This window comes from Hypanus sabinus, chromosome 5 (genome assembly GCF_030144855.1).
Source record: "Hypanus sabinus isolate sHypSab1 chromosome 5, sHypSab1.hap1, whole genome shotgun sequence".
Classification (NCBI taxonomy): domain Eukaryota; kingdom Metazoa; phylum Chordata; class Chondrichthyes; order Myliobatiformes; family Dasyatidae; genus Hypanus; species Hypanus sabinus.
The window spans coordinates 56,476,886-56,500,179 of record NC_082710.1 but is presented as its reverse complement, the minus strand read 5'-3'; the positions used below and the strand labels follow the sequence as shown (position 1 = coordinate 56,500,179).

At 40.3% G+C, this 23,294-nt stretch overlaps 1 protein-coding gene across 2 annotated transcripts in view; it reads right to left on the bottom strand.

The window, feature by feature from the left end:
• LOC132394173 (caspase activity and apoptosis inhibitor 1) overlaps positions 1-23,294 on the bottom strand; it is a 72,208-nt gene that overhangs the window by 6,537 nt on the left and 42,377 nt on the right. For both annotated transcript variants that reach the window (XM_059969990.1, XM_059969991.1), the window contains exon 5: positions 17,579-17,652. In XM_059969990.1, coding sequence (XP_059825973.1) covers positions 17,579-17,652 — 74 coding nt within the window. The remainder of the gene's footprint in view (positions 1-17,578; positions 17,653-23,294) is intronic.

Sequence of the window (23,294 nt, the reverse complement as noted above, 5' to 3'; positions counted from 1 at the left end):
CTAAGAATGTAACAAGAAAATCCAGTTCTCATATCTCAATTTCAAAGCCAAAAATTCAATAGGTAGCAACCACCAAGGGCAAGATCTGAACATTGTTATGATTGAACTTAAATTATCCAATTTTAAACCATCAGCTGTTTGTAGTGTAGCCGCCTGGTAAGCCTCAGGCTCGCTCAGCTCACTTCTGTCTGGGGGAGCAGCTTTTGGCCTCTCCAAACTGGGTAATAGCTTGAGTAGACGCTGTGTGTTGTCCCCACCACGCCAAGTAACAGACAGTACACCACATGCGATTAAATGATTACACTTCATAGATCTTACTGGAACTATGTACTTAATAGAGATACAATATAAAAGGAAAAGTAAAAGGCAGCAAACTTATCAAAGTCCAACCGCTTCGTGCACAACCATTGGAGCTCAGTTAATGAAGTCTTCTTGCCACCATTCGATCCTCTCCGACCTCCTCGACCCACCACCTGGGACCAACAACGGTGATCGACCAGACACTCCACACGAATCTGTCCTCGTCTCCTCGCCGAAACCCTGAGCCTAGGACCCCCGCTCGGGGTCCGTTCCGTCGCCCAGCTTACAGCATTACGTCTTTTCCCTCTAACCCCCTCGCGCGTCTCCTTCAAAGTCCGCCCAACACTTGCTTTCAGACCCACAAGAAAGAATAACCTCTATCCCAATTAGTTAACAAATGAATACAATACTCGTTATCAGTAATTATAACCAAACAAGCTGCATGAGAAAGCTCTCTCACCAGTTAGCATAACAAAGAAGCCTTTTTACTTTTAACAAAGAAGCCATTTTGATTAACATAAAGAAAGAAGAAACCCCCTTACAGTAGTATCATTTGTTTTACAAGATCAAGCCAGGTGAACCAAAAAAAATCACAACATAAACTGCAAGTTATATACCAATTATTATACATTTCATGAAATTGCCAATTTCAATATTAGTGGTTTGAATGCATTTAACCAGGTTTCTGCATTAATAAAATTTAAATAGTTTGTAGGTGATGGAAAGGATGGATAGAGCTTCAAGACTACCACGTGCTTCCTATCACTAGAATATCTTTTAAATAACTTTTCCTTCAAATCCAATTAATGGTATTCTCTTATTTGATATGAAACTGTCTATTTTACAGACTTAATAAATCAGAGCTTTTCAATGGCTTTCTACATACAGCATGAATCTCACACAAGCTGAAACCATACTTCTGCTTCCACCTTAATAATCCACTGTGCTCAGAATGGTAACAGATCTCAAGATGGTCTCAAGTTCTCAACAGGGCGCTTATGGAGCGAGACTGTTTTAGGCTTCACTCCAATCCTTTTACTTTTTTCTATCTACAATCACCCCCTAATTGACCTGTTTATACCTATTCTAAAGGGGTTGATACTTATGAAATTTTTTTCAACTGTTTGAATTATTTTTCAACTTGTTAAAATGTCTGAACAACAAGAACCTAAGGAATCGAAACAGGTGAAAGAACCGTTAACTTTGGAAGCAATTGCGAAACTTATGGACGAGAGACTTGAAAAACTGGAGAATAAACTAACCCCAAAGCTTTCTACGCTCGATGAAATTTTAAAGACAGTCAATTTAAAACTTCAATCACTTACAACAGATTCTCAACAACAAGAAGCAAGAATTTTAGCTCTCACCAGAGAGATCGCAAAATTGAAACTTTGGAACAACAGCAATCTTTGACTTCTCAACTGCTGGATCATTATAAATCTAAAATTACTGATCTTGAAAACCGGTCTCGAAGACAAAGTCTTCGGCTAATTGAGATTCCGTAAAATTTTGAGAACAGTGATCTGACTGTATTTTTCTCTAAATCTTTAATGGACGTATTCGGCTCATAAGTTCTGGATACCCCTCTACTAATCGACCGTGCACATCGCATTTCTCGTTTTCAACCAGCTCCAGGTACGAAACCATGACTAGTGATTCTCCAGATTCATTATCCTCATACTAAAGAACATCTGATTTGGGCTGCCCGGAAAAAGGATATGATCAGCTTTCAAAAGTAAAATGATCTGTAACAAGTTTAAATGGTAAGTGTTTATAAATTGGAACTTGCATATTTAATGGAAATAATTCACTCTTATTAAAATTCAGTTTGTAACCAGAAAAGCTACTAAACTGAATAAGCAAGGATGAAATAGCAGGAATACATCTCTCAGGGTCAGATAAGTATAGTAACAAATCATCAGCATATAATGATAATTTATAAGTCCCTTCCCCACGAGTAATACCAAAAATATTAGATGATTCACGAATGTTAATGGCTAAAGGTTCCAAAACAATGTCAAATAATAAAGGACTTAAAGTGCAGCCTTGCCTCATACCATGGAATAACTGAAAAAAGGGAAATCTCTGATTATTGGTAAGAACTGAAGCCAAAGGTTTATAATCTATTAATTTAATCCATGATATAAATTTTAAACTAAAATTAAAATTCTGCAACATTAAATATGGCCATTCAACTCTATCGAACGCTTTTTCAGCATCTAAGGAAATAACACATTCTGGTATTTTAGATGAAGGAATATAAATTATATTAATTAATTTTCTGATGTTAAAAGATGAATAACGGTTTTTAATAAATCCAGTCTGATCTTCAGAAATAATTTTAGGTAATATATTTTCTAATCTAGTGGCCAAAATTTTGGTAAAAATCTTAAGAGTCCGTATTCAGCAAGGATATAGGCCGATAGGATGCACATTCAGTGGGGTCTTTATCTTCTTTAAGAATTAGAGAAATGGAGGCATCATAAAAAGATTGTAATAATTTACCTACAGTTAACGCATCTTTAAAAATTTTACAAAGCCAAGGAGAGTATAGAAGAAAAGGACTTAAAAAATTCCGCAGTATAACCATCCGGACCAGGGGCTTTACCTGAATTCATTGAAAAAATAGCCTCTTTTATTTCGGTTTCCGTAATAGGTGCGTCTAGAAATACACTGTCTTCTGTTGTTAATTTCGGGATATTCAATTTTCTTAAAAATTCATCCATTATGGAAGAATCCTCAACAAATTCTGATTGATATAAAGAATTATAAAAATCTTGAAAGGCTTTATTTATCTCTTTATGATCAATCGTCAAAGTGCCATCTCGTTTACGAATCTTGGTGATTTGTCATTTAACCGAACCAATTTTCAATTGATTAGCCAATAATTTGCCAGATTTATCTCCATGTACATAAAACTGGGTTCTAGATTTAATTAACTGATTTTCAATCGAAGAGGATAATAACAAACTATGTTCCATTTGAAGTTCAACTCTTTCTTTTATAAAGTTCTTTACTGGGGGGTCACAATAAATCTTAATTTTTTCTTTAATTTTATTGACCAATATTAATATTTCAGAATTAGTTCATTTCCTAACTCCAGCAGAGTATGAAATAATCTGTCCGCAAATAAATGCTTTAAAAGTGTCCCATAATGTTCCAGTAGAGATCTCTTCTGTAGAATTTGTTGAAAAAAACAAATCAATTTGTTGTTTAATAAAGTTAAGAAAGTCTGAGTCCTGCAGTAAAATAGAGTTGAGCCTCCCAAGATTTAGCAATAGAAGATGAATCCATTGTCTTATTAGATAACTTCAAAGGTGCATGGTCAGAAATGGTAATGGAATCATACTTACAATCAATAATATCTGTGAGTAAACGATGATCAATAAGGAAGTAGTCAATTCTTGAGTAATTATTATAAAGATGAGAAAAGTATGAAAATTCTTTATCGTTAGGGTGTAAAAATCGCCAAATTTCAGAATCAACCATAAAAGAATTAATAAGAAAGGTCGATTTATTCGGAAGAACCTGGGTGGGCTTAGATCTATCCATCGAAGGATTTAAGCAACAGTTAAAATCCCCACCCATTATCAACATGTATTCATTTAAATTAGGAAAGGATGTAAATAGACATTTAAAAAATTCAGGTCAGTATTTGGAGCATAAACATTAACTAAAACAACTTTTTAATTGAAAAGTGAACCAGTGACAAGCAAAAATCTACCTTGTGGGTCCGAAATTGTTTCATAGTATATAAAAGAGGTTGAAGAATCTAAAAAAATGGAAACGCCTCTTACTTTGGCTTGGGAATTCGAGTGATACTGTTGGCCCTTCCAAAACCTAAAAAAAACGTTAACTATCCACCTTCCTCACATGAGTCCCTTGTACAAAGATAATGTTAGCATTCATTCTGTGGAATACATTGAATTTTTTTTCCGTTTGATTGGATGATTTAAGCCATTAGTATTCCAAGAAACAAAATTAATAATCTTATCCATATTGCCAATAGTTATCACAGTTAACAGATAAGGTTAAAAAAAAGATGAACTCACGAATCCGGAAGAGGTAAGTAAGTTCAAGGAGGAACCGGAAGTTATGACACTCCAACCATTTTTGTAGTTTCGAGTCAGTCCATGAAGTAGAACTAAACAAAAAGCAAGCAAAAAAAAAAGAATCCCCCACCCCCCACCCTTGAAACCACAGAAAAAAAGCCAAAAAGAGGCAAGCAGACAAACTAATACTAACTTTACCACCCATGTCTCAAGACGGCAACTCAAACGAAAAAGTAAAAAAAACAGACACAAACCACCCATATTTAAATAAAAGGGTTAGTATAAAAAAGATTAAACTATAAAATTAGTGTTTTTTATATATATATATATATACAAAAGGATTAAAAGAAAAAACTAAAATGTTAAAACCCAAGAATGGATAATATTGTATTAGCATTTTAAAAAAAAGTCCTTAATCTTGTTCAGACACATCCAAACAGATGTGATGTATCCAAGCACCAAGGTCTTTTGGGAAAAAGAAACAACATCTTAGGAAAAAGTTTTTAAAAACAAACCTTAATATTTAAACAACAACACACAAAATGCTGGTGGAACACAGCAGGCCAGGCAGCATCTATAAGGAGAAGCGCTGTTGACGTTTCGGGCCGAGACCCTTCGTCAGGACTAACCAAAAGGTTTGCTCTTAATATTTAAACGTTAGATATATAAAAAAGTGTATATAATCTTTAAAAAAATCTAATGAGTTATTTTTAAAACAAACATAATAATATAAAAAGAACAAACTCGGACTAAACCAAAAAAAAGGACCTTTACTTAAGTGTGTAAAAAATACACAATCAACCATCACGTAAGAATCATCAAATCCGAATCTATAGACTAATCATTAGCATAAAGAAAAAAGTTAATACAAATAGTAAAAATACATTAGTCAACTAGTAATGAAAAAAATACTATTCTTCAAGGAATCTTTGAGCATCCGCTAGAGATTTGAACAACCAAGTCTCATCTTTGGATCGGTCACTTCAAAATTTGCAAAAATCAAATACAGAAGCGAATAGAATTTAGTAAATAACCTTACAATTTGAATCTGAAAGGCAAACTGAGAAAAGTTAAGAGAGCAAAGATTTAGAATTTTGGTGATCTATTTATAAAGACATTAATATTCATTGAGATTCAAAGATCATAATTGGGAAGCTGAAAGGTCTGAAGGTAGACAAGTCACTTGGACTAGACTAAATTACATCCCAGGGTTCTGAAAGAGGTAAATGTCGAGATAGTGGTGGCATTAGTAATAATCTTTCAAGAATCACTAGATTCTGGAATGGTTCCTAAGGATTGGAAAATTACAAATGTCACACATTCTTTAAGGAGTGCGGCAAAATACAGGAAAATACAGGCCAGTTAGCCTGACTTCAGAGGTTGAAAAGATGTTGGAGTCCATGAAGTATCGGAGTACTTGGAGGCATATGACAAAATAGGCCAAAGTCAGCATGGTTTCCTGAAGCAGAACTCTTGCTTGGCAAATCTGTTGGAATTCTTTGAGGAAATAAAAGGCAAGATAAATTAAGGAGTCAATGGATGTTACTTAACTTGGACTTTCAGAAGGTCTTTGACAAGGTGCCGCACATAATGTTGCTAAACAAGATTGAATCCGTGGTATTACAGGAAAGATACCAGCATGGCTAGAAGATTATCTGACTGGAAGGAGGCAAACAGTGGGATTAAAACCTGTGACTAGTGATGTTACACGGGGATCGGTGTTGGGACTGCTTCTTTTCATGTTATATGTCAATGATTTTAACGACAAAATTGATGGCTTTCTGACTAAGTTTGTGGACGAAACAAAGATAGAGGTAGGGCGAAATAATGTTGAGGAAGCAGTGAGCATACAAAAGGACTTAGAATGGGCAAAGCAGTGGTAGATGGAATATAGTGTTGGGAGGTGCATGGCCATGCACCTCGGTAGAAGGAATAAAGGCATTGACTCTTTTACTAAACAGGTAGAAAATTCATAAAACAGCAGCACACTCAGGAGTCTTCCCACAGGATCCTCTAAAGGTTAACTTGCAGGGTGAGTCAAACACAATGTTAACATTCATTTTGAGAGGCCTAGAATACAAAAGCAAGGATGTAATGCTGAAGGCTTTACAAGGTATTTGTCAGATTGCACTTGGGAGTCTTGAGAGTAGTTTTGGGCTCCTTATACAAGAAAGAATGTGCTGGCATTGGAGAGGGTCCAGAGGAAGTTCAGGAGAATGATTCCAAGAATGTCAGGGCTTACATATGGGGAGCAATTGATGGTTCTGGGCCTGTTCTCACCAGAGTTTAGAAGAATGGGGAGGGGGGGGGGGAATCTCATTGAAACCTATCAAACATTGAAAAACTGTGAAAGTGGATGTGGAGAGAATGCTTACTATAGCGGTGGAGCCTCAGACCAGAGGGTGCAATCACAGAATACAAGGCTGTCCCTTAGAACAGAGATGAGGAGGAATTTCTTTAACAAGAGGGTGGTGAATTTTCAGCATTCAGTGCCACATATGGCTGTGGAGACCAAGTGTACTTAAAGCAGAGGTTGATAGGTTCTTGATTAGTAAGGGAGTCAAAGGTTACTGGAACACAGGAGAATGGGGATGAGACAGATAGCACGTCAGCCACAATGGGATAGCAGAGCAGATCTGATGGGCTGAATGGCCAGTCTCTGCTCCAATGTCTTAAGTCACAGCCAGGTACAAAACATATTCAAAAGGTCTGCTCTTTATGTTCAGAAAGTAGAAAGGGGAGGAGGAAAAATTACTGGAAGTTGGAGAAATACAGTGGCATGAAAACATTTGGGCACCCCGGTCAAAACTTCTGTTACTGTGAATAGTTGAGTAGAAGGTGAACTGATCTCCAAAAGGCATTGTTAAAGATGAAATATTCTTTTCAAGATTTTAAGCAAGATTAGTGTATTATTATTGTTTTGTACGATTTTCGAGTGAAAAAAAAGAAAGGAGCACCATGCAAAAACTAGGGCACCCCAAGAGATTTGAGCTGTCATAACTTTTAGCAAGATTTCAGACCTTAATTAGCTTTTTAGGGCTATAGCTTGTTCACATCAGTCATCGTTAGGAAAGGCCAGGTGATACAAATTTCAAAGCTTTATAAATAACCCTGACTCCTCAAACCTTGTCCCAACAATCACAGGCTCCTCTAAGCAGCTGCCCAGCACTTTGAAAATTAAAAGAAATGATGTCCACAAAGCAGAAGGCTATAAGAAAAGTGGCCAGTGAAGGAGTGGAGATTTGAGGCTTTGACTTGAGAGGCTTCGACGAGAAGAGGCGGAGGACGAGATTGTTCCGAGTGAGTCTTTACAATGCCTCCTGAGACGGTGACGTGCCTCTCCTGTGAGATGTGGCAGTCTTGGTGGAACTCCCCTCTCCTGCAGAGTCACATCTGGCAGAAGTGCATGTGGCTGGGCGATCTGGAAGACCATGTGAGGAATCTGGAGCAGCAGCTGGATGACCTTCGACTCATGAGGGAAAATGAGGCAGTCATAGATGAGAGTTACAGGGAGGTAGTCACACCTAGGCTGCCGGAAGCAGGTCATTGGGTGACAGTCCGAGGGGGGAAAGCGAAGGAGAGTAGACAGGTAGTGCAGAGCACCCCTGTAGCTATTCCCCTGAATAATAAGTTTACCATCCTGGACACTGTTGGCGAGGACAACCGACCAGGTGTGAGCCACGGTGGCAGGGCCTCTGGCACTGAGTCTGACCCTGTGGTGCAGAAGGATGGGACGGAGAAGAGGAGAGCTGTCGTCATTGGAGACTCAATAGTCAGGGGAGCAGACAAGAGATTTTTGTGGATGTGAGAAGGCCACCCGCATGGTTTGTTGCCTCCCGGGTGCCAGGGTCCGGGATGTCTTTGACCGGGTGCATGACATCCTGGTACGAGAGGGAAAGCAACCAGAAGTCATGATACATGTTGGTACCAATGACATAGGCAGGAAGAGGGATGAGATCCTGAAGTGTGAGTTTTGGGAACTAGGCAGAAGGCTGAAGAACAGGACCTCAAGGGTGGCGTTCTCAGGATTGCTGCCAGTGCTACGTGATAGTGATGGTAAGAACTGGAGGAGATTGCAGTTGAATGCATGGCTGAGGAGTTGGTGCAGGAGGCAGGGTTTTAGATTTATGGATCATTGGGATCTCTTCTGGGGAAGATGGAACCTGTACAGATTGGTTGGGTTGCACCAGAACTCAAGTGGGAGCAATATCCTTGCAGGTAGGTTTGCTAGCATGGAGTAAAGCCAGATCTAACATATAAAGATGCTTTGAGGAAAGAGAAGCAGAATAAAGGGTGTAAAGGTAGTAAGGTAGAAGGGCTAAAGTGTGTGTACTTCAATGCAAGAAGCATCAGGGACAAAGGTCATGAACATAGGGCTTGGATACATACATAGAATTATGATGTACTGGCCATTACAGAAATTTGACCGGCACTAGGGCAGGAATGGATTCTCAATATTCCTGGATTTCTGTGTTTTAAAAGGGATAGAGAGGGGAAAAGGGGGAGGAGGGGTGGCATTACTGGTCAGGGATACTATTACAGCTACAGAAAGGGTGGGTAATGTAGCAGGATCCTCTTTTGAGTCAGTATGGGTGGAAGTCAGGAACAGGAAGGGAGCAGTTACTCTTCTAGGGGTATTCTATAGGCCCCCTGGTAGCAGCAGAGATACCAAGGAGCAGATTGGGAGGCAGATTTTGGAAAGGTGCAAAAATAAAAGGGTTGTCATCCTGGGTGACTTTAACTTCCCGAATATTGATTGGTACTTAATTAGTTCCAAGGGTTTAGATGGGGCAGAGTTTGTTAAGTGTGTCCAGGACACATTCCTGTCACAGTATGTTGACAGGCCGACTAGGGGGAATGCCATACTAGATCTAGTATTAGGTAACGAACCAGATCAGGTCACAGATCTGTCAGTGGGTGAGCATCTTGGGGAACCGTGATCACCACGCCCTGACCTATAGCATTATCATGGGAAAGGATAGAATCAGAAAGGACAGGAAAATTTTTAATTGGGGAAGGGCAAATTATGAGGCTATAAGGCTAGAACTTGCGGATGTAAATTGGGATGATGTTTTTGCAGGGAAATGTACTATAGACACGTGGTCGATGTTTAAGGATCTCTTGCAGGATGTTAGGGATAAATTTGTCCTGGTGAGGAAGATAAAGAATGGTAGGGTGAAGGAACCATGGGTGACAAGTGAGGTGGAAAATCTAGTCAGGTAGAAAGCGGCAGCATACTGGTTTAGGAAGAAAGGATCAGATGGGTCTATTGAGGAATATAGGGTAGCAAAAAAGGAGCTTAAGAAGGGGCTGAGAAGAGCAAGAAGGGGGCATGAGAATGCCTTGGTGAGTAGGGTAAAGGAAAACCCCAAGGCATTCTTCAATTACTTGAAGAACAAAAGGATGACAGCAGTGAAGGTAGGACCGATTAGAGATAAAAGTGGGAAGATGTGACTGGAGGCTGTGGAAGTGAGTGAGGTCCTCAATGAATACTTCCCTTCGGTATTCACCAATGAGAGGGAACTTGATGATGGTGAGGACAATATGAGTGAGGTTGATGTTCTGGAGCATGTTGATATTAAGGGAGAGGCGGTGTTGGAGTTGTTAAAATACATTAGGGCAGATAAGTCCCCGGGGCCTGACGGAATAATCCCCAGGCTACTCAACGAGGCAAGGGAAGAGAGTGCTGAGCCTCCGGCTAGGATCTTTATGTCCTTGTTGTCCACGGGAATGGTACCGGAGGATTGGAGGGAGGCGAATGTTGTCCCCTTGTTCAAAAAAAGGTAGTAGGGATAATCCGGGTAATTATGGACCAGTGAGCCTTATGTCTGTGGTGGGAAAGCTGTTGGAAAAGATTCTTAGAGATAGGATCTATGGGCATTTAGAGAATCATGGTCTGATCAGGGACAGTCAGCTTTGAAAAGGGCAGATTGTGTCTAACAAGCCTGATAGAGTTCTTTGAGGAGGTGACCAGGCATGTAGATGAGGGTAGTGCAGTGGATGTGATCTACATGGATTTTAGTAAGGCATTGGACAAGGTTCCACACAGTAGGCTTATTCAGAAAGTCAGCAGGGGGCAGGCATGGGATCCAGGAAAGTTTGGCCAGGTGGATTCAGAATTGGCTTGCCTGCAGAAGGCAGAGGGTCATGGTGGAGGGAGTACATTCAGATTGGAGGGTTGTGACTAGTGGTGTCCCACAAGGATCTGTTCTGGGACCTCTACTTTTTGTGATTTTTATTAATGACCTGGATGAAGGGGTAGAAGGGTGGGCTGGCAAGTTTGCATACGACACAAAGGTTGTTGGTGTTGTAGATAGTGTAGAGGATTGTCGAAGATTGCAGAGAGACATTGATAGGATGCAGAAGTGGGCTGAGAAGTGGCAGATGGAGTTCAACCCAGAGTAGTGTGAGGTGGTACATTTTGGAAGGACAAACTCTAAGGCACAGTTCAAAGTAAATGGCAGGATACTTGGTAGTGTGGAGGAGCAGAGGGATCTGGGGGTACATGTCCACAGATCCCTGAAAGTTGCCTCACAGGTAGATAGGGCAGTTAAGAAAGCTTATGGGGTGTTAGCTTTCATAAGTCGAGGAATAGAGTTTAAGAGATGCGATGTAATGATGCAGCTCCATAAAACTCTAGTTAGGCCACACTTGGAGTACTGTGTCTAGTTCTGGTTGCCTCACTACAGGAAGGATGTGGAAGCATTGGAAAGGGTACAGAGGAGATTTACCAGGATGCTAACTGGTTTAGAAAGTATGGATTATGATCACAGATTAAGGGAGCTAGGGCTTTACTCTTTGGAGAGAAGGAGGATGAGAGGAGACATGATAAAGGTGTACAAAATATTAAGAGGAATAGGCAGAGTGGACAGCCAGTACCTCTTCCCCAGGGCACCACTGCTCAGTACAAGAGGACATGGCTTTAAGGTAAGGGGAGGGAAGTTCAAGGGGGATATTAGAGGAACGTTTTTCACTCAGAGAGTGGTTGGTGCGTGGAATGCACTGCCTGAGTCAGTGGTGGAGGCAAATACACTAGTGAAGTTTAAGAGACTACTAGACAGGTATATGGAGGAATTTAAGGTGGGGGGTTATATGGGAGGCAGGGTTTGAGAGTCGGCAGAAGATTGTGGGCCGAAGGGCCTGTAATGTGCTGTATTATTCTATGAATCTATAAGACGACAGCAAAGCGTTTTCAGGTAGCCATTTCCTCAGTTTATAATGTAATTAAGAAATAGCCGTTAACAGGAATGGCGGAGGTCAAGTTGAAGTCTGGAAAACCAAGAAAACTTTCCGAGAGAAGTGCTCATACAATTGCTAGAAAGGCAAATCAAAACCCCCATTTTACTGCAAAAGACCTTCAGGGAGATTTAACAGACTCTGGAGTGGTGGTGCACTGTTCTACTGTGCAGCAACACCTGCACAAATATGACCTTCATGGAAAAGTCATCAGAAGAAAACCTTTCCTGCACCCTCACCACAAAATTCAGTGTCAGAAGTTTGCAAAGGAATATCTAAACAAGCCTGATGCATTTTGGAAACAAGTCCTGTGGACTGATGAAGTTAAAATAGAACTTTCTGGCTGCAATGAGCAAAGGTATGTTTGGAGAAAAAGGGGTGCAGAATTTCATGAAAAGAACATCTCTCCAACTGTTAAGCATGCAGGTGGATCGATCATGCTTTGGGCTTGAGTTGCAGCCAGTGGCACGGGGAACATTTCACTGGTAGAAGGAAGAATGAATTCAATTAAATACCAGCAAATTCTGGAAGCAAACATCACACCATCTGTAAAAAAGCTGAAGATGAAAAGAGGATGGCTTCTACAACAGGATAATGTTCCTAAACACACCTCAAAATCCACAATGGACTACCTCAAGAGGTGCAAGCTGAAGGTTTTGCCATGGCCCTCATAATCCCCCGACCTAAACATCATCGAAAATCTGTGGATAGACCTCAAAAGTGCAGTACATGCAAGATGGCCAAAGAATCTCACTAAACTAGAAGCCTTTTGCAAAGAAGAATGGGCAAAAATCCCCCAAACAAGAACTGAAAGACTCTTAGTTGGCTACAGAAAGCATTTACAAGCTGTGATACTTGCCAAAGGGGGTGTTACTAAGTACTGACCATGCAGGGTGCTCAAACTTTTGCTTTGGGCCCTTTTCCTTTTCTGTTATTTAGAAACTGTAAAAGATGGAAATAAGAAAGTAATCTTGCCTAAAATATTAAAGGAATGTGTCATCTTTAACTTAATGCCTTTTGGAAATCAGGTCATCTTTTACTCACTTCGCTATTCACAGTAACAGAAATTTTGACCGGGGTGCCCAAACTTTTGCATGCCACTGTATATGTGCATGCCATGAGATTGGATTCTACCCAAATGGAATATGATTTTTGCTCTCCAAACTGAGAATGGCCTCGTCGTGGCAGTAGAGCAGGCCATAGGCTGACAAGACAATGGAAATGGGGATTAGAATTAAAATACAGTAACTGGTCACTGAGAAATCCTGGTTTTTGCAGATGGAGCAAAGGTACTGAACCAAACGGTCCACCAATCTACGTCAGGTCTCACCAACGTTGAGGAGGTTGCATTGGGAACACCAGATAAGTAGACAATCCCAACAGATTCGTAGGTGAAGTGTTGTCTCACCTGGAAGAACAGTTTGGAGCTCTGAATGGAGGTGAGAGAGGAAGTAAATGGGCTGCTGCAGCAATTCTTCCACTTGCAGGAATCAGTGTCAGGAGGGGGATTATTAGGGAAGGACAAATGGACAAGGAAATCACAGAGGGAGCAATCCCTGCGGAAAGTTGGGGAAGGGAGGTGAAGATGTGTTTGGTGGTAGGATCCCACTGAAGATGGCGGAAGTTGCAGAGAATGATGTGTTTGATGCAGACGCTCGTGGGGTGGTAGGTGAGGACAAGAGGAACTCTATCCCTGTTAAAGCCGGGAAGATGGGGTGAGCGCAAATGTCCAGGAAACGGAAGTGATGCAGGTGAGGGCAGCAACAATGGTGCAGGAAGGGAACTTTGCTCCTTGGAAGACATCTCTGATGTTCTGGTAAGGAAAGACTCATCCTGGGAACAGATGGAACAGAGACGAAGAAACTGATGAATAGGAAACAACACTTTTACAGGAGACAGGGTGGGAAGAACTGTGGGAGTCAGTAGGTTTATAAAATTATCAGTAGACAGTCTGTCCCCAGTGATGGATGCAGATATCAAGGAAGGAAAGAGAGGTGTCAGAAATGGACCAAGTGAATTTTAGGGCAGGGTGGAAGTTGGAGACAAAGTTGATGAAATTAACGAACTCAGCACGGGTGCATGAAGAAGCACCAATGAGATTGTCAGTGTCTCTCAGAAAGAGTGGGGGGAGCATGGTGACACCTTCTATTTGGAAAAAGTGGGAGGAGCCACTAATTATGTATTTACATGAAATACAGAACAAATTAGAACACTATCAGTGCTACTGGTGGTCGTCTGTTGTATCTCTCACTTTGCAGGAGAGTTTTGAAAGTGGAAAATCTGTCACACTGAGATGGTTCTAATCTTTTGACTCGGTAGCCCAGGTCCAGTGGTACAAGTAGCTGTCACAACTGGGGTTTGATCGCAGTTGATGATCTTGACTTCTTCTGTGACTCCCCGTGCCCTTCACTCTCTGCGAGGCGCTGCAGAACCGCACATCTGGCCATTGATCTCACTGTAGATCTCACCAGCCCAGTCGGTCGGAGTTGGCTTTGCATGCTAAGACAAGCATGCCCCTATCTCACAGGGGTATTAGAACCGTCAACCACCCTCACCTGGTTTAGCCTGGATGTCAAAGTGGTGTACTAGGATGTGGCAGCTGTCGCATGCAAACAGGTGAGAGCTGAGTGTCCGGTGGGTACCAAAGGTAACATTCAAGATGATGGTCTATACTATTAAATTCTTCATAGTTCCTAATTTGCTGAAGTAATGAAATCATTTCATTTTCAATCCCAGTCTTTTCTGGCATTTCCAAGATTGAAAGCTTGAAACCGCAGTGAGCAAAACAGTTCTGAATTGTCTTGCCGCTTATTTCACATCAGCTGTCAGTGAAAAAAATCCTGCCTTTTGAACACAAGCATGTGTAACTGGTGCTACTTAAAAACTACTTGCTCTAAGCACAGTGTAGTGTCTTTACAGCCACACAAGCACAAATAATTGATGCTAGTTAGAAACTGTTTGGCAATGGTCTCCTATCCCAATAAAGCAGCAGTGTCCCAAATAAGTGGTTTGCCCCGATTAACCATTTAACCAGAATCCACTGTATTAACTTATCTTTTAGTGACATTCAAGGAAATTTAAATTTTTCTGGCAGATTTTAATTTGGTTTTATCATGGGAGATAAACATGATCCAAATGTACAAAACCATATGGTAAATGGACTTTTACTAATTTCATGATTCATAATATCTTTAAATAATCTAGGATATCCTGGTTTTGGTTAGAGTACAATTCAAACAAATATTGTTCAAGAATGAGCTTTATATTGTAGTGAATTGACTCTGGAAGGTACTTTTTTTTCTGTTCAATACTTAAGGCTGTCATTTTTAAAAAGCCTCCGCCTCACCCTGTGCAATAAGAGAACCCTATTATGGAAAAGTATTTACTTTCCCAAACTACCTTAATTTCTAATAATTGAAAGCTAGGCAAAGTGGCATGACAAAGCAAAGCTTTCACTCTAACTTTATCTTTATGCATTCCAAATTGTTAAAGCTCGCGCAATGCAATACCAAGACTTAAAACACAAACTTTTCAATACTTTGGATTCCTTTAAAATAATCTCTACATACTTAACATCGCTGAGTATCACAATTTCATGAAATGAAGAACGTGCACAGAGGACAGTTGTTACAGCATTCACTTTAACCAACATATTCGTGTTTAAAATGCCAGCGTGTGAGAAAAGCTCAAAGTTAAAAATGAAAGAAGGAAAATGTTTAACTTGCTGTAATAAGTTAGGTGTCAGTGTGGAGATGTGCCTCTACTAAAGAAGATGAATGGTATTCTTTTCCTCTGCTAACCTGCAAGTCACTCTTGGGCAAGGTGTAGTAGCCCCCTGATCAGAATCACCTGAGGCCATGGGATCAGGTGGTGGTCATATGAGCATCAGGTACATATCATAAATCCTGGTTATGTGACCACTGACACCAGGCAGGCAATCTCTGAAGAGTATTGATAATGGCTGGGGTCACCTGTCTTGCATAGACACTGCCCAGACAGAGGCAATGGCAAACCTCTTCTGTAGATAAGTTTGCCAATAATAATAATGACCATGGAAAGACCATAATCACCCATGTCATACGACATAGCACAACAAACGAAATACATTAAGTGCAAAGGCATCTGTTGTCATGGCGGTTTAAGACATTCTACTAACTGCAGCTAGAAATAATGCCATTCCCAGGGTTTTCTGTTAATTGTGCAAGGAAACAAACGCACAGGGGAAACTCCTTAAAATTATATATCTTGTAGATCTGCTGAATAATATAACATGATGCACAAAGACTTCAATTTTGTGAAATATGTATTAACAAAAATGTGTTTTAGCATCTAATCATGCTAATTAATAACACATAAATGGATAATCCTTCACATAGAGAAATGATTACATTGCAAATAAAAACTCTTTACACGGATGTTACAACAATAGAGAAATGAAGCAATAAGTTAATTCTACTTTACCTTCACCTAAAGTAAAATGTTCAGGATATGAAACCAAACCAAAAGACCTTTTTATATTTGGTAACCACCAAAATGCTAACAAAAAGAAAGACCTTATGTAACAATTAAAGAAACCGGGTTTCGTAACTTGATGCAAGAATACTTAGGCTGTATTGATTAAAAACCTCGCAGAGCCTACATGTCAAGTGATGTGCTAATAGCAGTGATGACCTCAAACACTGACTGAGACATCCTCACAAAATCGTACTATTGACTTATGTATGAATACAAGTTCTATTTTAAAGTAAGGAAAACAGGTCAATGAAATCATTTTAGTTATTATAAATCACTTCCCTACATCAAGCCTTCAGTGCTCCAATTCACATTGCCAAAGTTTCATCTGCTTCTAGGCTTCTAATTCTCAGTCTTAATATCAAGAGCCTTACCTCATTCCTTGATTAATTTAATATTCACTTTAAGGTAAACCTTTTTCCCTTTCTCATATAAAACTGTTACAAAATTCTCCTCCTCCAGCCTCATTCAAGCTGATATTCTATTTCTCATTGTAGAAGATATTTTATTTCAGCTGAATTCAGGTGACATATCTTTTCCATTCTTATGCAAGCTGGCTTGTTTTTACTTCTTCCACATCTTATTCAAACATGTTCTCCCTTTCAGTGTTGTGTCTAACTAAATTGGCCTTGATGTTTATCACTTACCATTTATTTTGACTTGCTAGTCCTTTCAACACCATACCTTCCTATTTGCCTATGTGTCCTGCTTACTGGAACAGGTTTGGGGGGGTGCGCAGTGAAAACTACTACCTTTCATGCACTTCACCACAGAATGCAGTTGTGAAAGTCATATCCAAAAAGGGAAGCGCCAGAGAAGAGTGAAAAATAAAGAGTAACAGCCCATTTACGTTGATGATATTTATCTATCCAGAGTTCTAAAATACAATCAGCATATAACAGACAACAAAATTTAATGTCCCCAATTTCTCCTATTCAAAATCCATTTAGATTTCTGAGCACGAGATTAAATTTTCCTCTCCTACTTACAGGAAAATAGGTTTCACTATTTTGGATAGCATTAAACTGTGCAAAATTGTTTCATTTGTCATGGTTCTTTAAATTGCAGTTTAAAATGAAACTATATTCAAAATTGGTAACAACGCTGCAATGAAATACATTGCCCAACTTATGCTGAGAAATGACTATATAAATTTCTGTGAGATGGCACCCTCTAATGTTCATTCGAGATTCCAACAATTTTGAAGCAACAATATGCTCCAGTTTATTATTGGGGTATATAGAAATTGGCAATTTCAATCTTAGTTGCCCTTCAGCCAAAATTTGATTTTTTCATTAATTTCAAAAATTATTTACTATACTCTGCATGAAATCCATTTAATAGAAACAAAATATAAGGAAGTAAAGACCAACTTTATAAAAAATGGTTAAATAACTCAAGTCAACTTGACATTTTAAATAAAAATCAGCATACCTATACCAATTTCATTAGAAATCAAAGCAATAAAAGTAACATACCATGTGTCAATCCAGGTGCTTCTTGTTCATTGTATTCTTTATAGGAAGATGTGGAATCTACATTATTGTCTTGTCTAGAAAAAAAAAGCCAAACTTCAAAACCCATTAAAAGTATACATGTTAGACAATGAAGAGGCAGGAGTAAAATCTCTTAAGTGGATAAATTCTGCCACCTTGTGGAATTTTTGGCAAGTACATATTACCCAAAACTGTATTTTGCTTCTATCTTCTTGCACATTATCAATAATTATCAGTAAGACTAACAACAGAAGAAAACACATGAAAAATAAAAGCACTTAATATTTACTTCTTTACTAATGTATTGTTTAATCACAGTGGTCTGAAAGATATGGAAATTAATCGACAAACAGAAGTCAATTACCCACAATGCCCTTTTCTATGCATTGGGGGAAACCTTAACATGGATAGTTGACCTGTTAATCACCCATTATTATTCTGTTTAGAAGTCAGTCATGCTTAAATCCCCCCCCCGCAAAAAAATACAAATCAGCAAGTGGTTATAATTTGGATGGTACAGAGGTCAGAAGTTGCTGTCCATTCCCAATTGCCTTGAGAACCCAAGGGTTTGCTTTGCTATTTAGAAAGGCAGCTGAGCATCAATCACATTGGTGGGGTTCAAAGGCACAGGCCAGATCTAATGGGGGCGGCACATTTTTTCCTGCAATACACAGGCAAATACAATATTACAACAATCTGGTAGGTTCATGGTCACCATTCAGACAACTGAGGTATATTTGAATTGAACTGAATTCACTTTATTTTTTACATCCTTCACAAACATCAGTTAAAATCTTCACATTACATCTCCATTTAAATGTACAATCATTGTAATTTAAAATAATTTACAATAATAAAACAGTCAATGTAACATAGAAATACACTCAAATCAGACCAAGTTAATCAGTCTGATGGCCTGGTCAAAGAAGCTGTCCCCGGAGCCTGTTGATCCTGGCTTTTATATTGTGGTACTGTTTCCCAGATGGTAGTAGCTAGAACAGTTTGTCTTTGGGGTGACTTGGGTCCCTTTTTTCACACCTGTCTTTGAAAATGTCCTGAATCATGGGAGATTCACAACTATAAATGTGCTGGACTGTCCGCACCACTCTATGCAGAATCCTGAGATTGTGGGAGGTACAGTTCCCATACCAGGCAGTGATGCAGCCAGTCAGGATGCTCTCAACTGTGCCCCTGTAGAAAGCTCTTAAAATTTGGGGGGGCCATACCAAAATTCCTCAGCCGTCTGAGGTGAAAGAGGTGCTGTTGTGCCTTTATCACCTCAAAGCTGGTGCGTACAGACCACGTGAAGTCCTCGGTGATGTGGATGCCGAAGAACTTGAAGCTGTTCACCCTCTATACCCCAAATTCATTGATGTCAATAGGGGTTAGCCCATCTCCATTCCTCCTGTAATCCACAACCAGCTCCTTTGTTTCTGTGACATTGAGGGAGAAGTTGTTTTCTTGACACCACTGTGTCAGAGAGATGACTTCTTCCCTATAGGCCACTTTGTTATTGTTTGAGATCAGGCCAATCAATGTAGTGTCATTGGCAAATTTGATTAGCTCATTAGTGTTGTGGGTGGCTACACAGTCATGGGTATTCAGGGAGTAAAGGAGAAGACTTAGTACCCAGCCCTGAGGGGCTCCTGTGTTGAGAAGTCAGAGAAGCAGAGGTGAGGGATCCCACTTTTACAACCTGCTGGCGATCTACAGGAAGTCCAGGATCCAGCTGCACAAGGCAGGGTCAAGATCCAAGATCTCTGAGCTTCTTGTTGAGCCTGGATTGAATAATGGTGTTGAACGCTGAACTGTAGTCCAAGAATAGCATTATCACATAAGCATCCTTCTTCTCCAGTTGTGTAGGAACGTATGTAGAGCAGTGGCTATTGTGTCGTCTGTCGATTGGTTGTGTTGGCAGGCGAATTGTAGGGGGTCCAGTTTGGGTGACAGCATGCTGCAGATGTAATCCTTGACCAGTTTCTCAATGCATTTGCTTATTATTGAGGTGAATGCAACAGGACACTAGTCGGTAAGACATGCTACCTTGGTCTTTTTAGGTACAGGGACAATGGTGGATGTTTTGAAGCAGGAGGGCACTCTACACTGGGAGAGGGAGAGATAAAAAATATCAGTAAACACACCTGACAGTTGTGCTGTGCACATCCTGAGTACTCACCCTGGGATGTTGTCTGGTCCCGCAAGCTTGCGACTGTCCACCCGTTGGAAACAACTGCGTATCTCAGCCTCAGAGATGACCAGGTTGCAGGTGTAGAGGTGGCTTCCCTTGAAGGCTCAGAGTTAGCGACATCGAACCGACCGTAAAAGCAATTGAGCTCATCCGGGAGAGAGATAGCAATGTTGGTGGCACTGCAACATTTGGCTTTGTGATGGTATGCAACCCTCGCCACAAGTCACGTTTGCTATTCATTGTGAATCCTGACTCAATCTTGTCCCTGTATTGTTGTTTCACTGCCTTGATAGCTTTGCGCTGATCGTAGCTGCATTTCTTGAGCTGCTGCTGATTGCCGGCACCTTAAGCTCTGTGTCACACAATAAGTGCTGCTTGCACGGAACTATTGATCCAGGGTTTCTGGTTTGGGAAGACCCTGACCGACATCTGAGGACACCATCATCGATGCACTTCCGGATGAAGCATGTTTGCTCCATCTGTGAACTCGGAAGACATCCTCATCATGGAAGACATTCCATTCAAAGTCATCAAAGCAGTCCTACAGCATGGAGACCAATTGGCCAGACCAACAGTCAGAACGGTATTCTGAGTGAACATGCCACAAAAGTCACTGACTTCATCAAGACCTGCAGCATGGATAAGTACGTGCCTTTCAGAACATAGCGAACATATTCAAACCAGGAGCAATAGATGAACCAAGACATTTGCAGCCTGCTGAAGGCTAGACCCGTGACGTTCAAGACTGGAAATCTGGAACTTTACAAGAAGTCCAGATTCTACCTATGGAAAGTAGTCATGAGAGCAAAAAAGCAAATACATGCACAACAGCTGTGGCAGGGTTTGCATACTACATTACTTCTCAAAAGGCAAAACCTAACAGCACAAATGGAGGTGATACCTCATTCTGAGCAGCTTAACACTTTTAATTTGTTTTCTGAATGGGAGAATAAAATTACACCTGTACGGATCTCCACAGCGTCCAGCCACCCAATGACCTCTGTCTCGAAGGCCCATGTTAGAACCCTCACAGGTCATCAGGCCTGATGGTGTGCCTGGTGAGGTACTGAAAACCTGTGCTAACTAACTGGCTGGAGTGCTCAAGGCCATCTACAACCTCTCACTGTTGCAATTGGACATTCCCATATGCTTTCAAAAGGGCATCAATAATACCAATGCTCAAGTAAAGCAGGGAGAGCTATCTCAACACTATTGCCTGGTGGCACTCACATCTACTGTGATGCAATGCTTTGAGAAGTTGGTCAAGGCTAGAGTTAACTCCAGCCTGAGCAAGAAGCTGGACCCACTGAAATTTGCTTCAATCTCACTATGGACACAATCTCATTGGCTCACCACTTGGTTTTGGAACGCCTGAACAGCAATACACATGTCAGTCTACTGCTTATTGCTTACAGCTCAGCATTCAACCCCATCATCTCCTCAGTATTAATCAATAAGCTTCAAAGCACATCTCTGTACCACCTCTGTAAGCTGATCCCCGACTTCCCCGTCAGGAGACCACAATCAGTGTAGATCAGAAATTACATCTCTTCCTCACTGATAATGAACACAGGCGCACCTCAATGATGCATGCTTAAGCCCAGAGCTCTATTCTCTCTTCACCAATGGTTCCCAAAGTGGGCAAAATCACCTCTTCCCCCAAGGCAGTGGGACATTCCAAGGGGGCAGTGAGGAAAGCACTGGGTTTACAGGCTTAATTTAAAAATTGAATTACTTTGAACCGATTAAACAGGATACAGGAACCTTGCTCTTTGGAGATTGGACTAAATCGAGACACAGCAACAATGCGATGATCCATTGACTAAAGTTGCACAAGGCAGCATAAGCGGGATTGGTTGATACTACCATACCCAGAGAAGTTGTTACGGTTATGGTTTGGTGCAAGGACAGGAGGGAGAGACATGGTAAGAAAGTGAACATAGGGAAGGGAAGTAGTCAAATACAAAAGATTTTTTTGTCATTAAAGGACTCAGAGAGGGTCAGGGATTGTGGAGCAGGTTTAACAGTTATGGGCTTTGGAGCGAGGGGCTGTGATGGTACACGCGCTTCATCCATTTCAATGCTAATTACTAAATTTGGAAAGCTCCATACAACTGGCGACGAATTGACTGCCTGCAGTAGGGAAGGTTCCAAGTACAGTTTTGCATCAGTCACCAGATCAAATAATTAAAGCAATTAGGCTCAGCTACAATTCTGTTCAAAGATTAATAGATGAAGTGTCTGAGAATGTGGAAGACACACTGTGCAACTTAGGACAACAGTACTTGCTCTGCAACTAGATGAATCAACTTTGCCAGCCGACAAATTCTTGCTTATTAGCTATGTTCTCTTCATAAAAGATAAAAGCATGGTTCAAGAGTTGTTATTTTCAAGGAGATTAGAACCAGATATGAAGGAGAGTCAATAATTCAGGTTGTTCATCAACTTTTCAAAGAGAAGGACGGTCTGCTCACCAACATGCTTGCTTTGGCAACAGCTAGGGTACCACCAATGACAGAACACCACTGCGAAGCCATTACTTTCTTGATATAAACTGTACCTAACCTATTTACCATTCACTAATTCACAGACAACATTTTGTCACAAAAAAACCCAAGTGATCAGCTGCACAAACAATTAAATGCTATTATCACAGCAGTGAACAAAATCAAGTCCCATGCTCTCAATTCTTGACTATTTCGAGAGCTCTGTGTTGACGATGAACAGTTTGAACACTTGCTGTTGCACACAGAAGTCAGATGGTCGCAAAAGTCGAGACTTTTTTATGCCCTTTTTGAAACTGTAATAAAATGCTTTGAAAACTCAAGTGCCCACTTTTTAAAAGTATATGGTATTTCTGTTTTTGCCCATTTTTAAAAGTTATTCAATATACACAATTGATTTACTTGTTTATTATCTTTTATTTTATTTATTATTATTTTCTCTCTCCGCTAGATCATGTATTGCATTGAACTGCTGCTGTTAACAAATTTCATGTCACATGTCAGTGATAATAAACCTGATTCTGATTAAGTTCACTAATCAACTCAAGAAAACTAAGTGACATTACTTATTTGTCAGAATAATTTGCAAAATTTAATTAATCTTCAGTTGCAAGGAAATGATGTGAATCTTATCAAAGTCAACTCAGTTATCTCCACATTTCAGTCCAAGTTAACCCTATTTAAGTGCAACACTGGCCATCACGATCTTTTCCATTTGCTGAGCCTCTCAGAGTTGGAAGAAAAAGAAAGAATACCAGATGATGATCTTCAAGTATACTGTCCCACCTGGGTGAGGTGTATAAAGTCACGTCAGTGAGAGTTCAGGATCTTTTCTCAATCCAAATTCCAGATTCCAAGTCCATAAGACCATAAGACAAAGGAGCAGAAGTCAGCCAATTGGCCCATCGAATCTGCTCCACCATTTCATCATGAGCTGATCCAATCTCCCATTTAGTCCGATTCCCCCGCCTTTGATGCCCTGACTACTCAGATACCAATCAATCTC